This window comes from Epinephelus fuscoguttatus, linkage group LG23 (genome assembly GCF_011397635.1).
Source record: "Epinephelus fuscoguttatus linkage group LG23, E.fuscoguttatus.final_Chr_v1".
Lineage (NCBI taxonomy): Eukaryota > Metazoa > Chordata > Actinopteri > Perciformes > Serranidae > Epinephelus > Epinephelus fuscoguttatus.
This window is the reverse complement of record NC_064774.1, coordinates 15,628,280-15,642,523: the sequence shown is the minus strand read 5'-3', so window position 1 is coordinate 15,642,523 and position 14,244 is coordinate 15,628,280. Positions and strand designations below refer to the sequence as shown.

General features: G+C 40.3%; 2 protein-coding genes across 2 annotated transcripts; both read right to left on the bottom strand.

Moving 5' to 3' along the window:
* Window positions 1-2,899: 2,899 nt before the first annotated feature.
* Window positions 2,900-6,667, bottom strand: LOC125883582 (GTPase IMAP family member 7-like). Its single transcript, XM_049567986.1, has 2 exons — window positions 6,583-6,667; window positions 2,900-4,580 (listed from the first exon to the last, which is right to left on the bottom strand). Exons 1-2 carry the CDS (start codon window positions 6,587-6,589, stop codon window positions 3,589-3,591), a joined length of 999 nt encoding a protein of 332 aa, XP_049423943.1. The 5' UTR covers window positions 6,590-6,667; the 3' UTR covers window positions 2,900-3,588.
* A 4,381-nt stretch (window positions 6,668-11,048) lies between these two features.
* LOC125883585 (GTPase IMAP family member 7-like) lies at window positions 11,049-13,456 on the bottom strand. The gene is made up of 2 exons (XM_049567989.1): window positions 13,318-13,456; window positions 11,049-12,518 (listed from the first exon to the last, which is right to left on the bottom strand). The coding sequence occupies exons 1-2, from the start codon at window positions 13,322-13,324 to the stop codon at window positions 11,671-11,673; spliced, it is 855 nt and encodes a 284-aa protein (XP_049423946.1). The 5' UTR covers window positions 13,325-13,456; the 3' UTR covers window positions 11,049-11,670.
* Between the last annotated feature and the right edge of the window lie 788 nt (window positions 13,457-14,244).

Below are 14,244 nucleotides of genomic sequence, written 5' to 3'. Positions count from 1 at the left end.
CAGGATTTTGGATATAACAAGAAAACAGGGAAACTTGAGTTAATGCATGCACATCATACTAAAGTGTATAATACATGTTTAGCTGAGAAGCTGGTTCTGGGGGGAAATACACGTATCATGTTGACTAAAAATATGAATGTGATCGATGGACTTATTAATGAAGTCTGTGCTCTGAGCTGCTGATACTTTTCCTCAAACAATGTCCGTTCAATTTGATGATCATCAAGTTGACACCCAAAGGACCATACAGAGTACGCCTCAGGCCATTTAGTGACCTCTACACCTACTGTTCCAGAAAGGCTCTCTAGTAAAGGTGGATTGTGTCACGTGACATGACATTTATACTTACTTTAAGCCAAACCATGTTTTTTTTCTCAACCTAATCACGTACATTTTTTATTAACCCTTACCCTAACCCTAGCCTTACGTAACCAGGGACTTTTGTTGCCTAACTTAAGGGAATCCTACGTTTATCTTGAAAATGGCTGTCTGCATGTAACGAGCAGAAACTGTACATTTCCTGTGAAAACAGGAATGTATTGTGTGTTGGGGGTGCGAGTGGCCTCAGACAGCCTTCACTTGATTTTTTTTATTCAAAGTTCGCTCTCTCAACCAATTTATATGCATGTTGACAATGTAGGTGTGAACCTGTGGTACAGCGTACTTATAGTTGTCCAGTTAAGGACTGTTGTTAGACAGAAAGATGCTGTCTTCGCAGAGTTTCTTAATACAATGAGGACACATTTAAAAGGAACGCCACTGTAAGCAAGTGACGTGGATTTGTTGAAGAGGCGTGAAACTGGTGAAGACACAAGAGGATAGGATCACTCGTAAAGGTGGATTGTTTTGCAATTTTCCTTTAAACTGGCTTGGGTTTGTACATTACATAAAGTACAAGGAATTACTGTGGTGTCACATAAGAAACTACTTGCTGCAGGACAGGCATGTGTGGCATGAACCCGTGTAACAAGTTTAGCAGAATGACTGAGACTTTGAAGACGAAGCCACCCATGACATTCAAAAGCAATTCAGTGCATGCCAGGTTTTCTCTGTGACAATAGGACAGAACACGAACTGCACGCAAAATATGACATGACACGCTGCAGATTCGACCATATACACAACATTTGCAGCTTAACTGTTTTCCTGTTAAAGAAAATGGCTGCTGCCCACTCATTGGGCCTGTAAACATCAGTAGCGATACATTTGATAGTTGTGCTCGAAGTTCATCATAGAGCGGCAGCAACACTACATCGGTTGCTTTGCAAGCCCATTGGCATGTATAGTGGAGAGACTTGACATACAGCATTCTTACAACAGCAGATGTCATTGAAGTTTAGTCTGCGAGTGCGTGACTTAAAACACAGTAATAGCAGTGATTGACAGACCATCATCCTGAGCCATGTTTTTGTTTGAAGAACATTTCGGCAAGTTATTTGATTGGCTAGATCCAATATGTGACGCAATTGCTGTCACGGGAGAATTCACTAATGATGACATTTTTGAAACAATATGCAGACAAAGGGTATGTGCAGTTGTCAAACAAACTACCCAGGAACAGGCACATTAATTGACCGTGTGTGTGAAAACAACATAATTTAATATAGATTCAGTAGTGTTACCGTCATATTTCAGTGATCATGAGGGGTTTGTACTATTATTATAATTATTACTATTATTATTTTAGTTTTTACACTGCAACGGGAGAATAATGTCAGACTTTTACAATGCCTGTTTTCATCTTTGTTTTGCAACTGAGGCAGTGAGAGGGTTCACATCACCATATTTAATTTAACTTTGTTTTCTTTTTCCTCATCTATTTTGATAACATTTATATTGTATGACATTTTACGCATCTTTCCTCTATGAGTTCTTGTGTGTTTTTTAATATGTGTTCACTATTTTACAAAACAAACACAGGTTTCCTTTCCTGCATTACAGCAATATTTATGACAAAAACATATTTAAAAAAAATGTATATAGCACTTATTCAGGATTGCACCAATTAAATAATTATCACAGTTGGTAAACAAAATATAATAAAATTATGCAACTGAATTTGCTACAGTGGCACCACTGGATGTTCATTTGCAAATTTCAATCGATTGCTTATTTTTTCTTGGTCAGTTTTACCTTGACCTCAATGCATTTCCTTGAACTGTGGCGATCTCAGAAGTTTCCCCAAATAAATGGGCATCCCACCTTTAGTTGGAAATGTCACCTTCTACACTAAGTGTAGAAATACTCTTGACGAAGACCCATAGGGACTGTACTACAGTCGTCCGCACATTGAAATAGTTGATGAAATATCTATGATTAAACATTAACTGATGGTATTTTTTTCATTTGTTAAGATTACAACAGATCAAACAAAGTGGTGATTTTTTCCCCCCCTGTTCAATAAAGCACAACACATTGTCATTCCGACCTTGTCACATTTTGCCACTTGGTCGTGGACTTTCAACGCCTGCATATGACGTGCAAGGTAGCCTGGGTGCATCTGTTGTTGAGGCTCTGGGATGCCATTCCAGCTTGAGCTGGTTACATGCATTGTGTCTGATGCACACAGTCTTTTTAATAATTAAGGTATGTTGGCACAAAGATTGACATTTTCTTCCTTTGACAACAAAAGCATGTGGTAACGTTTAGCCAACACATGTACGTGGTTAGGTTGAGAAAAAAACATCATGGTTTGACTTTACATTCCTACAGGAAGCAAACACCAGCCTCCTGGGTCAAAGTCCTCCACTTTTCAACTTTTTAGCTTACGTTGTTGTCTGGCCGTGTTTCAATGACTATCTAGCTATCTATCTATCTATCTAGCTATCTAGCCAGCCAGCCAGCCATGATAAACATTTTTGGATTCTTCTGCTATCACCATGCACCATTCAGAAACTGATTACTTGATCAAATTAAACTTTATTTACTCAAGTACAAGAAATTCACATGTTTCAGTGAATTAATTCTTCACATTTACCTTGGTTATATATTAAAATCTCCCCAAAAATGATGCTGTACATACAGTAAATGATATTTTCTATTTAGCTTTTGCAACAACAAACAGTGTGCAATGTTTTAAGGGAAGTCAGAAATACAGCTTACAGGGTACACTGGATTGATAAAATGATGATAATAGTAATAAAATCTTATCTATTAAAGGATACAAATGATATATATATATATATATATGTATTTTTTTGCAGGCTACATGCACTGGACAACACATCAAACCACTATTTCGTTGTTAGCCCGTAAAACAGGAATAAGTTTGAAGCTCAGACAAAAAGTACAACCTATTAATTATTACATATGAACATATCAACATAACCAACTCAGTGGTTGACGATAGTTTATAAAGATTTTCATGCAATCTACAGGGAGGCATGACTCTTTTGCGATAAATCAAAACATTATCTCCCCTTTCTGTAATGCCTCTTTTCCACCCAGCAGTCGAGTTCACTTCAGTTCAGTTTCATACACATTATCTATTTTATGTCTCTGCTGTCAAAAGTGGTGGATGATGCCAATAGAACCGTTCTATTCTGTACTGTTTCGTCACCACTTTAGAGCCACGGCTCATTTTGGAGGTTATTTGCTCTGCTTTAACTTTGGCTGTGATAGTTCGTCCAAACCATCATGTGCTCTTTTTAAGACAGACACTGCTGCCATCTTGGCTGCTTCCATTGCTGTGTCTGCTGCCTCAGCTGCATGATATCCTGCAAAACCTCCTGTCCTGGCAGCTTTTACCACTGCAGCTTCAGTTACTGCTGCTCCTACAGCTGCTGTGATATTAAAACCAAATAAAGCACCTAACAGTGCTCCTGTTGCAGTACCTGCCAGTTTGATTAAAATCTTCCCTGACACTCTACCCTTAGCCTGCTCTCTGATCTCTTCCTCTGAGAGTTTTTGTGGTGACTTTCTTATGTGCTCCTTCTTTTGTTGTATTAGTTCCTCCACTGCTTTTAGCATCTCATTGGTATAGTAGCCTCCTTTGTTTTCCCCAGTTACATTGTCTATTGTCTTAAGTAGCTCCTTCACCTGGAAGTGGTTGTTCCTGTATTCATCCTGTTGGCTGTTCTGCCAGTATTTATTATCAATGACGTGACAGCGACCTCCGCACTTCTTCACCAGATCGGTCACAAACTGATTCTTGCAGACAAAATCTTCAATTGTCTGTTCTTCATCGAGCTGGTCACCATGAGTGAAGACGATTGTTGCATATTTCAAAGCTTCCTCAGAGAAGTATTGGTGTATTTTATTGATGACAGTCTGCTCATGCTCTGTGTATCTCTCTACTCCAAGCACAATGAGAAAAGCATGAGGCCCAGGAGCGCACTCTGTGATACACCTCACTATCTCACGCTTCAGCTCCTCCTCGGGTCTATTTGTGTCGAAGAAACCAGGAGTGTCGATCACAGTGATGCGTCTTCCATTGACCGATCTGGTTTCTGCTTGACATTTTCTTGTTCCGGAGTTGAGACTGTGGTCAACATTGAACAGTTTCTCTCCAAATATGGTGTTAGCCAGGCTGCTTTTCCCAACTCCTGTTTTTCCCAAGATGACAATTCTCCTGTCTGACACTGAAAGAGAATAATGTCCATCAGTAATACTGAACTATTGTGATTGGGTTGTTTTCATGTATAAGAGAACAGACATGAACTAAATTGTAATAAAGTCATCACTGGTGAGAAAGCAGTTAGCATTTATAGCTCAATTAGCATAATAAGGAAAGTGAAGAATGGTGTCAATACATAAAAAGAGGCCAACAAGCAGACCACAAACAATTCTAATCTCTTCTATAGCCTGAGTTATGCTTGGGCGAAACACTTTTCAAAAGGGCCACTTGACAGATAGACCTATTTTAATAACAGTGCCACACTTTTAGTTTATGCTCTGACTGTTTTAAGGGGGATTTATACTTGTGTGGCAGACCCTACGTTGTAGCCTATGCCGTTGTGAGCATTTATACTTGTGTGGTGGTGTGTCTGTTACTCTGCAGTTACACCTCCAAAACACTAGTGGGCATTGGGGTTTCTGTAAAGTGCTGTGAAGTTTAGTTGACTCAAAACACACATTAAACACACATTAAACATGGCTTAATAGAGACAATTTCAAACACAAGCACACAAATCAGCTTCACTATAACTCGCAGCATTCACAGACAAACACTTGTCTTTATCTGGACACATTTTCCCCACAAATACAACATGCTAACGTTTTTAGCACAAGCTTATGGCATTTTACATTGTATAAATTAGCCTAGCAGCTAGCAGACTTTTCGCCAGGGACAACAGCAACATTTAACAAAGGTAATGTTACAAAATTTGGCTCCATTACAACTCACAAGGTTCACTGACAAAACAACTGTCTTACACTAAACATGTTTTCCAAACAAACAACAACATGCTAACGTTATTAGCACAAGCCTATGGTATTTTACACTGTATAAATTAGCCAAGCGCTAAGCTGAGATTTCCTCTGCTCATATGAAGCCAGGATAAATCACACACAAGACTTAAAATGTTATTTTGTGGAGGCTTTATTGTCTTCACAATTTATTGTTTCTTATCTGTGAAATTAAAACAAATAAAAGCTTCATTTCCACTGAGGGAAATGGTTTCAGCTTACAGAAATAGACAGGTCTGCGTCGCCGCAATGTGTAATTAAATTTCTGGGGAGGTGCACATCAGACTACAGCGTATGGTACAGCGTACACTTCATGTGGCAGAGCCTATGTCGTAGGTACGTTGTTGATCCGATGCAGAGGTATAAATCCTGCATTAGTATTCTCCAGAGTAACCACAGGCACCCTTAGTTTTTTTTAATGCTACAACCCTATTTCTGTCATGTTTATTAATAAAGCCTAAAACAGCTTTTTACAATCCCACAAATATGTGTTTCTAACTTATTAACTGTATCTACATTGATCAGCCCTCAATGTTTCTGTGAGCAGCAGATCCCCCTCACTCACTGCAGTGGGCAGGGAAATAAAATCGTTGAATCAATAAATATAAACACTCAATTTCTTCTTATGGCGATGACATGAAAAATATTCTGATTCAGTGAATGTCTGTTGTCAGTCAGCCTGGTGAGGGCAGTTTGGTCAGCCTAGAGATGATAAATGGCCAGCCTCTGTCCTCTTAGCTGTAAAGGAGCTGCTTCTGACAGAAACCTGTATCTATGGACAGAGACACTGAATGCAGATCAGAGTCAGTGTGGATTAAAAATTACTATCTCCATAAAGACAATAGAAACCTACCAATCACATTGCACGACAAAATATGTTCGTTCGTGACTTAAAATTCTCCAGGTGCATGACATGAAAGGAGAGTTTCACACGACTCTTTTTGCTGTTGAAATTCTCTCATTTCTGTCGACACTCATCAAAAGTGTTGTGTGCCCAAGCATAAATCATTTTTAACGGTACCAGTGACTGTTCGACAATATGAAAAAGACAAGGAAGTAGACAGCCATCTAAGTGAAGCACCTGTAAAAAGAAGTAAAAACAAAATAGCTAATATTTAAATTTCAGTGTGCAGTGTTCAGTTCTGACAGGAAAAAAACTGACAGAAAATAACTTACCGGCCATGTTGTCAATAGCAAAGTAACTCTGGAGCAACAATTAGTCAGTGTGAATGCTGCAAGAGTGTGTGTTGGGGTTTTTTTGTACCTTGACAACTCTGTCACACCTTGACACTTTCGGCAGTAGCTCTACCACATTCCTCAGAGACGTCACAAATAATTCTGGCGTCCTCCCAGACCATGATGTGCTTCTCTCTCTTCAAATGGTACAAAGACCTGACTTCCAGTTTTCTTGGTCTTGTTAACTTTACAACAGAAACTGTAAATTCAAACAGTGAATATAAACAAGTATTCCACTCTGTCAAACAATAAGCAGTTCAGCTGTAAGTCAAGAGGAACTTATTAAAAGTAGCCCACCTGCTCAGACCTGAGGGGCAGTCGAGCTGATGAGAAGGGAACTTTAGGAGCACATGTGGAGTGACTTCAGGTTTACCTGGTGAAATACATGTTGACTACAAAGAAAGAGTACTTTAAACATATTGTCTCCAGCAGCTTGTTGCTATGATTGACGGGTTCCTGTGTACAAAACTGTGGGCAGGGCTTCAATGGACAAATGTGATGTCATGTGCCTTTGCGCTCAGCTCACTCAGGGGCTGCAGCAGACATACCTCACTGTTCCTAATAACAAACCAGCTGCTGCTTCTATTCTTTTCATTTAAGTAAAAGTCAAATAAATCCACCTCTCTTTCCCAAACCAAGCAAAGCTCCCACTTAATAACAATTTCCTGATAACATTCACATTAACAACAACAGGTTTTTTTTTTTTACCTGTACTTGAAGTGAACATATCATTTGATAATTTAGATATCAGTTCTGTGTTAAAAAATATAACTACTCATTTATTGCTCGTTTGATTTCTTCGCTGAATACAAAGTGACAACAGGAACAACAAAGGCATGTTGCAGCTGTTTACTACATTATGAAAGCCACAACATATTCAATCGCAATCACAGCACACACTACTCCCCAACACATGCTTTAAAATTCAATGTTAATCAGTTTTACAAAAACATTTATTTGCTCTCACACATTTTGATACTAAACTTTGTTATAAGGACAAAATGACAGCTTAAGTATTGTTTTTCAAAGCCTTAGTGGCAAAAATGAATAAATAAATAAAATAAGACCCACAGGCTACTGAACACCTTGTTAGGTTGTGATGAGAGTGCCCTTTGATTGCATAAGAGGCTTTCCCATCAGCAGCGAGAGAGCTGGTGTGTCTCGGATGTAGTAATACATTTCTTCTCTCTTAAATGAATAAATCTCTTGTGCTCATGGGTGTATTATAAGACAAAAGGCCCCTGGGCATGCCCATGCAAAAGGCCCAAACACTTCTCCTACATAGGAGTAAAATACAAACACTTTGTGGTGGTTTTGTCTCTTTGTTCTAGCTTTGCGTCTCTTTGTAGTTATTCTGTGTAACTTTGAGTTTATTTTGTGTCTTTTTTGGGGTTGTCTTGTGTCATTTTGAGGCCATTTTGTGTCCCTTCATCATCAGTACGTGTTAATTTGAGTAACATTTTGCAGGGCCACCTGGACCTGTGCCTGGTAGACTCATTCAGTGATCCATCCATGCGGTTGTTGTTCCAGTGTGTTGACTTGTTTGGATTTTATGGTTTTTGTTATGTCAGTATTTTACAATGAAACACCAGTAGGGAAGAGTCGTTAATTTTTTGTCAGAAGTTCAGCTACATTTTTCTGCTAAGCCACTCAAGCTCTTAGCATCTATATTTCTGTCCTCTGTCACTCAGTGTGTCTCCTTCCTTCATCTCTTGTCCTCTCAGGCACTGACAAACACCAGTCTGGCAGTGTAGGCCTGGTCAGCGAGGTAAGCAGGAAGTTGAGAGCAGGACCAGCAGGGTGCAGATGAAGCTAAATGGCCAGCAGAAGATGCACCGGCCAGCCATGCCTCCGTAGCGCAGCGAGGCCCCGTGTACTGCAACACTGAACCCCATGAAGGTAAACAGCACGGCACGCATAGAAGCTGAAAGGTGCGAAACGACGGGATATAAGAGGAAATGGTCCTCTGAATCATGAGTAGTTTTCTGCAGGACAAACAAAACTAATATGTGAAATGGTGAGAACTGCAACATCAGAGCTGCTCATTTCATTCGCGCTAAGTTGTTTATCCCTGAACGACATGTTTACCACAAACTAGGGGTGTTGTTATAGATAACTACTGATGATAACTGTGATATTTAAAAATGAAGTATTGATTTTGTGTTAATAGTACACATATGATAGTGTCCTGTAAATAATCCAGTTTCTTTTCATCCCAGCTTTGTCTCCCTCTCCACCTCCCTGCACTCATATTTTTAGTGTATTTCATTTACAAAATATGTTCTATCGTTATCGCGATAATATTGCTCTCATGATTCTTTGGGCCATGATAACTGTGAAGGGATCAACCGTGTAGGCCTCTGATATTGTCCCAGCTCTATCTCACACTCAAGTTATGTAAAGACTGAGGAATGTGTGAGGAACCTGTTTGAGCTGGCGCCTGTGCAGGGTATGTATACAGGAAGTAGAAGTTTGTCTGTTCGACTTGAAGGAGTTGAAGAGTCCCTCGGTCTTGAAGTGAAGTATGAGTTGTGCATGTCTAACTCAAGGATGTACTAAACAGTTTGATGCTGGTGCCCCCTAGTGTTCAAACTGTAGACAGTTTTAGTGGGTAGTTTTAGTGTTTGGTGTTTTTTCCTCAAACAGCTGTACATGTATTTTTCAAGCTTCTTGTGTTCCTTCTTTCCGATGTTGCTGTCACTTGGGATTGCTACATCTATCACTAATGCCTTCCTCTGTTGTTTGTCGATCAACACAATGTCCAGTTGGTTTCACCAGTTTGTCAGTCTAGATCTGGAAGTCCCACAGGATCTTGGCTCGGTGATTCTCAACCATATTAGGAGGTGTCTGTCATTCTGACCTTGGGACTTTCAGCCCATACTCAGTGCAGATGTTCCTGTATACTATGCCAGCCACTTGGTTATGGCGTTCCGTGTACGCTCTCCCTGCCTGCTGTTATGTGCTGAACTGTCTCAGGAGCAACTTTGCACAGCCTGCACCTGGGGTCCTGTCTGGCGTGGTAGACCCCTGCTTCTATTGATCTTGTACTAAGTGCCTGTTCTTGTGCTGCCAAAACATTAAAACCACTGACAGATGACATGAACAATACTGACCATCTCGTTACAATGCCATGCTCTACTGGGAAGCCTTTGGTCCTGGCATTCATGTGGATGCCACTTGACTGCTGCGGACCAACTCCCTCAGAAATTGCCTGAGGAACATGACAAAGAGTGCAAGGCATCAACCGGGCCTCCAATTCCCCAGATCTCAATCTGATCAAGCATATGTGGAACGTGCCAGAACCCCACCTCACAACCGTCAGATCTCAAAGGATCCACCGCCAACGCCCAAGTACCAGACCCCCCCGCCCCCCCCAGAGGTCCCGTGTCCATGCCTTGACATGTCAGAGCTAAGTCCAATCCAAGAAAACCCCACTGTCAATTGGGGTACGTCTGGGGTATCGGCACGCCCCACGAATACTCAATCAGATTGGGATCTGGGGAATTTGGAGGCCAGGTCGATGTGTTGAGCTCTCTGTCACGTACTTCAGGCCACTCCTGACCAGTTTTTGCAGTGAGGCAATGTTGCCACTGGGGGGTATACTAGGTCCACAGCGGTGTTTGGGTGGGTGCTGTGTGTCAAGTGGTATCCACATGAATGCCAGGAGCCAAAAGTTTCCCAGCAGAACACTGCATTGTAACAAGATGATCAATGTTATTCACTTCACCTGCCAGTGGTTTTAATTTTTTGGCTGATCAGTGTATATCTAAACTTTAATTTAATCAAATCATTTAGATCAAGATGTCTTTTGCAAAAGTGAACAGAAGATAAATGCAACAACAACCAATCATGGCCAACTAGAAAAGGACACATACGTACACCAAACATGTGACATACCAGACATAACAAGAGCACATACACCAATTTACACCGATCAGTCAAAATATTAAAGCCACTGGCTCGGCTAAAACTGATGCCACGTTCCCCGGACTTTCGTTAACAGTTCTGTGGTGTGGCATGGTGTGTTGTCCTGCCGGGGGGCCCACTGCTATTGTGGAGCGTCCTCAGACATTGATGACATGGGATAACAACAGTTAATCATTTGAAGGATAATTTAGCCAAAATATGACTTTCCAGAAAGTCATATGTAAAAGAGTAGTGTACAGCAGTGTAGCGATAAGTGTTAACAAATAAATAACTGAAAGACGTAACTTTAACTCACCGTCTGTGTTGTCGAAAGAGGAATAAGTGAGGGGTGTGTCTTTTCTCCTGTGCGCTCACTCTGCTTTTATTCTAGTTTACCAAGTGTGTGTGTGTATGGTGGAGATGAGGCAGCTTTACCTTACCAAGTAAAAACTTTAATCACTCAAATCACATTTTTCCATAAATTTCACTTTATTGCTTGTTCATATTTGCCTTGGTGATACAGTGCAACCCACAAAGAAACACAACTATTTTTGCAGAAGCATCAGAAGACTTGTCTGACAACATGATATCGTACATACTTGCATTAAGAGATATTTTCTGGTTAGCTTTCTCAACTGGGAACAATCGTCGATATATCAACTAAAGATAGAAATGCAGCCAACAGTGTACACTGGTTTGACATTTTGAAAGATTTAATGTGTAAAAGATGTTAAAACAATTTATATTTGTGGTTTGTGGCTACAGTTTACAATTAAAGCACTTAACACATCAAACAGACACTCAGTGGTTAAGGTCAGCTAAGAACAACCTCTTACTTATTACATATGAATAAACATAATCAACTCAATAGCTGACTTTTTAAACTGTCCGTCGTCTTGTAGAGTCACAGCTCATTTTCATTCACTTCAGATTCCGACTCTGTTTCAAAGCTGGCTGTGATTGGCTTTCCCCCAAACCTTCATCCTTTATGACACCTGCTGCCCTTTTAGCTGCTTCCCAGGGTGTGCCTGCTCCCTCAACTGCCTCATATCCTTTTAACCCTCCTTTCACTGCTCCCACTACAGCAGCAGTTGCCACTGCAAGTGTGGTTAATGCCTTCTCTCATTTTCCTCCTGCTGCTAACCCTAAAGCTGCTGCCATTTTGGTTACATTTCCTAATGTCAAACCCCATAAAGCTCCTAACAATGCACCTGTTCCAAAACCTGCCAGTTTGATCCAAAGCCTGTTAAATACAGTGCCCTTAGCCTGCTTCCTGACCTCTTCCTTTGACATGTTTCCTGGTGACTGTCTAATGCTCTCCTCCTCTTGTTGTATTTTTTCCTCCACTGCTTGTAGCATCTCATTGGTGTAGCAGCCTCCTTTGTTTGCCCCAGTTACATTGTCTATTGTCTTCAGTAGCTCCTTCACCTGGAACTGGTTGTTCCTGTATTCATCCCGTTGGTTGTTCTGCCAGTATTTATTATCAGTGACGTGGCAGCGGTTTCCGCACTTCTTCACCAGATCACTCACAGACTTATTGCCGTGAAGCAAATCATTAATTTTCTTTCCTTCAGGGAGCTGGTCACCGTGAGTGAAGATGATTATTGTATATTTGAAGACTTCTTCAGAGAAGTATTCTTTTATTTTGTTGATGACAGCCTGCTCCTGCTCTGTGAAACTACCCCATGTAAGCACAATGAGAAAAGCATGAGGCCCAGGAGCGCACTCTGTGATGCACCTCACTATCTCACGCTTCAGCTCCTCCTCGGGTCTATTTGTGTCGAAGAAACCAGGAGTGTCGATCAAAGTGATGTTTCTTCCATTGACCAATCTGGTTTGTGCTTGACATTCTTGCGTTCCAGAGCTGAGACTGTGGTCGACCTTGAACGGTGTCTCTCCAAATATGGTGTTAGCCAGGCTGCTTTTCCCGACTCCAGTTTTTCCCAAGATGACAATTCTCCTGTCTGACACTGAAAGATAATAATGTCCATCAGTCACAGTGTACATTTATACTTTAGATTGTTTTCATGTTTAAGACCTGGTCAGAAAGCAGTTAGCACCTAAGGAATTGAAGGAATGGTGTCAATACATAAAAAGAGGCCAACAAGCCGATTGATAACCACAAACAATTCTAATCTCTTCTGGAGCCAGATTTATGCTTGGCCAAAACACTTTTCAAAAGTGCAGCTTGACAGATTAAGAGCAGTGCAACATTTTTGGTTTATATTTTGACGGTTTTAAGGGGGATTTTTACTTGTTTAATTGATTCAAAACACATCCAAAACACACATTAAACATGACTTAATAGAGACAATTTCAAACACAAGTACACAAATCAGCTTCACTATAACTCGCAGCATTCACAGACAAACATTTTCCCCACAAATACAACTACAAGCTAATGTTTTTAGCACAAGCCTATGGCATTTTACATTGTATAAATTAGCCTAGTGGCTAGCAGACTTTTTTCCTCTATTCATATGAGGTCAGGGACAGCATTAGCTTCATTACCATAATAAGGAAATGAAGAATGGTATCAGTACATAAAAAGAGGCCAACAAGCAGATTAATAAGCAAGAACATCATACGTAGTTTATCTCTTCTAACAGTAACAACTCTTCAACAATATGGAAAGAGAAGGAAAAAGACAGTCATCTACGTGTAGCACTTGTGCACTGTGAAAATGATTTCATACATAATATCTTTTATCTAAATTTCAGTGTGTAGTGTTCAGTCCTAACAGAAAAAAACTGAAAGACAATAACTTACCGTCCATGTTGTCACAAGTGAATTAACTCAGGAGCGACGATATATCACAGATGGTTAGAGTGTGTGTGAAAGTGTTTGCTGAATCTACCAGTTTGGTTTCTTATACCTTGACAACCCTGCTACACCTTGACGGTTTTGGCAGTAGCGCTACCACATTCCTCTTTTCTGTATGTTTCCTGTTTTCTGCGACACACCTTTAATTTTTGCCACCCATTTCATTCTAATTGTATTTAAAGTGATAGAGGGAACAGCAAAGGCATGTTGCAACTGTTGGCAAGAAAAACATGAGGCCCAGGAGCGCACTCTGATACTGATATAACAAGCTGTAAAGCAAGCAAACTACTCTGCTGCAGCTCCTCCTTAGATCTATCTGCATTGAAGAAAGCGGGAGTGTTGATCAAATTAATGCTTCTTCCATTAACAAATTTGGTTTCTGCTTGATATTATTTTTATTTCAGAGTTGAGGGTGATTGATCGTGATACTTTTTATACTACTGGGTAGATTAGTAAGTAAGTATAAAGGAAGATAAAATCAAAATTGTACAAAAGTCCAGTACAAGTTTGTCAGAATTGTATTTAAGTACAGTGCTTGAGTTAATGTATTTATCTTCCACCACGGTGCTTTGCTCATCAGTTGGTGAAGGAGACAGAACATTGAACTTGAACTTGTCAGTGGCCAAAATCTCTTCTTCAACTAATACTGTTATGTGCTGCTATCTAGAGGTTACTGGACTACACTGCAGTGTGACACAGCTTGGTGTTTTCTGGCTGTTTCTCTTCATAAATGCTTTATAGCATGTGACAAAACTCCCAGCAAATCTTCCTCAGATAAAGATGACATGGCATACTCTGCTCAGATTTTATTGGCTAGATGATTAACACAATTGTCTGTGTGTAACAACAACCAAACATGTGACTCGTCAAAAC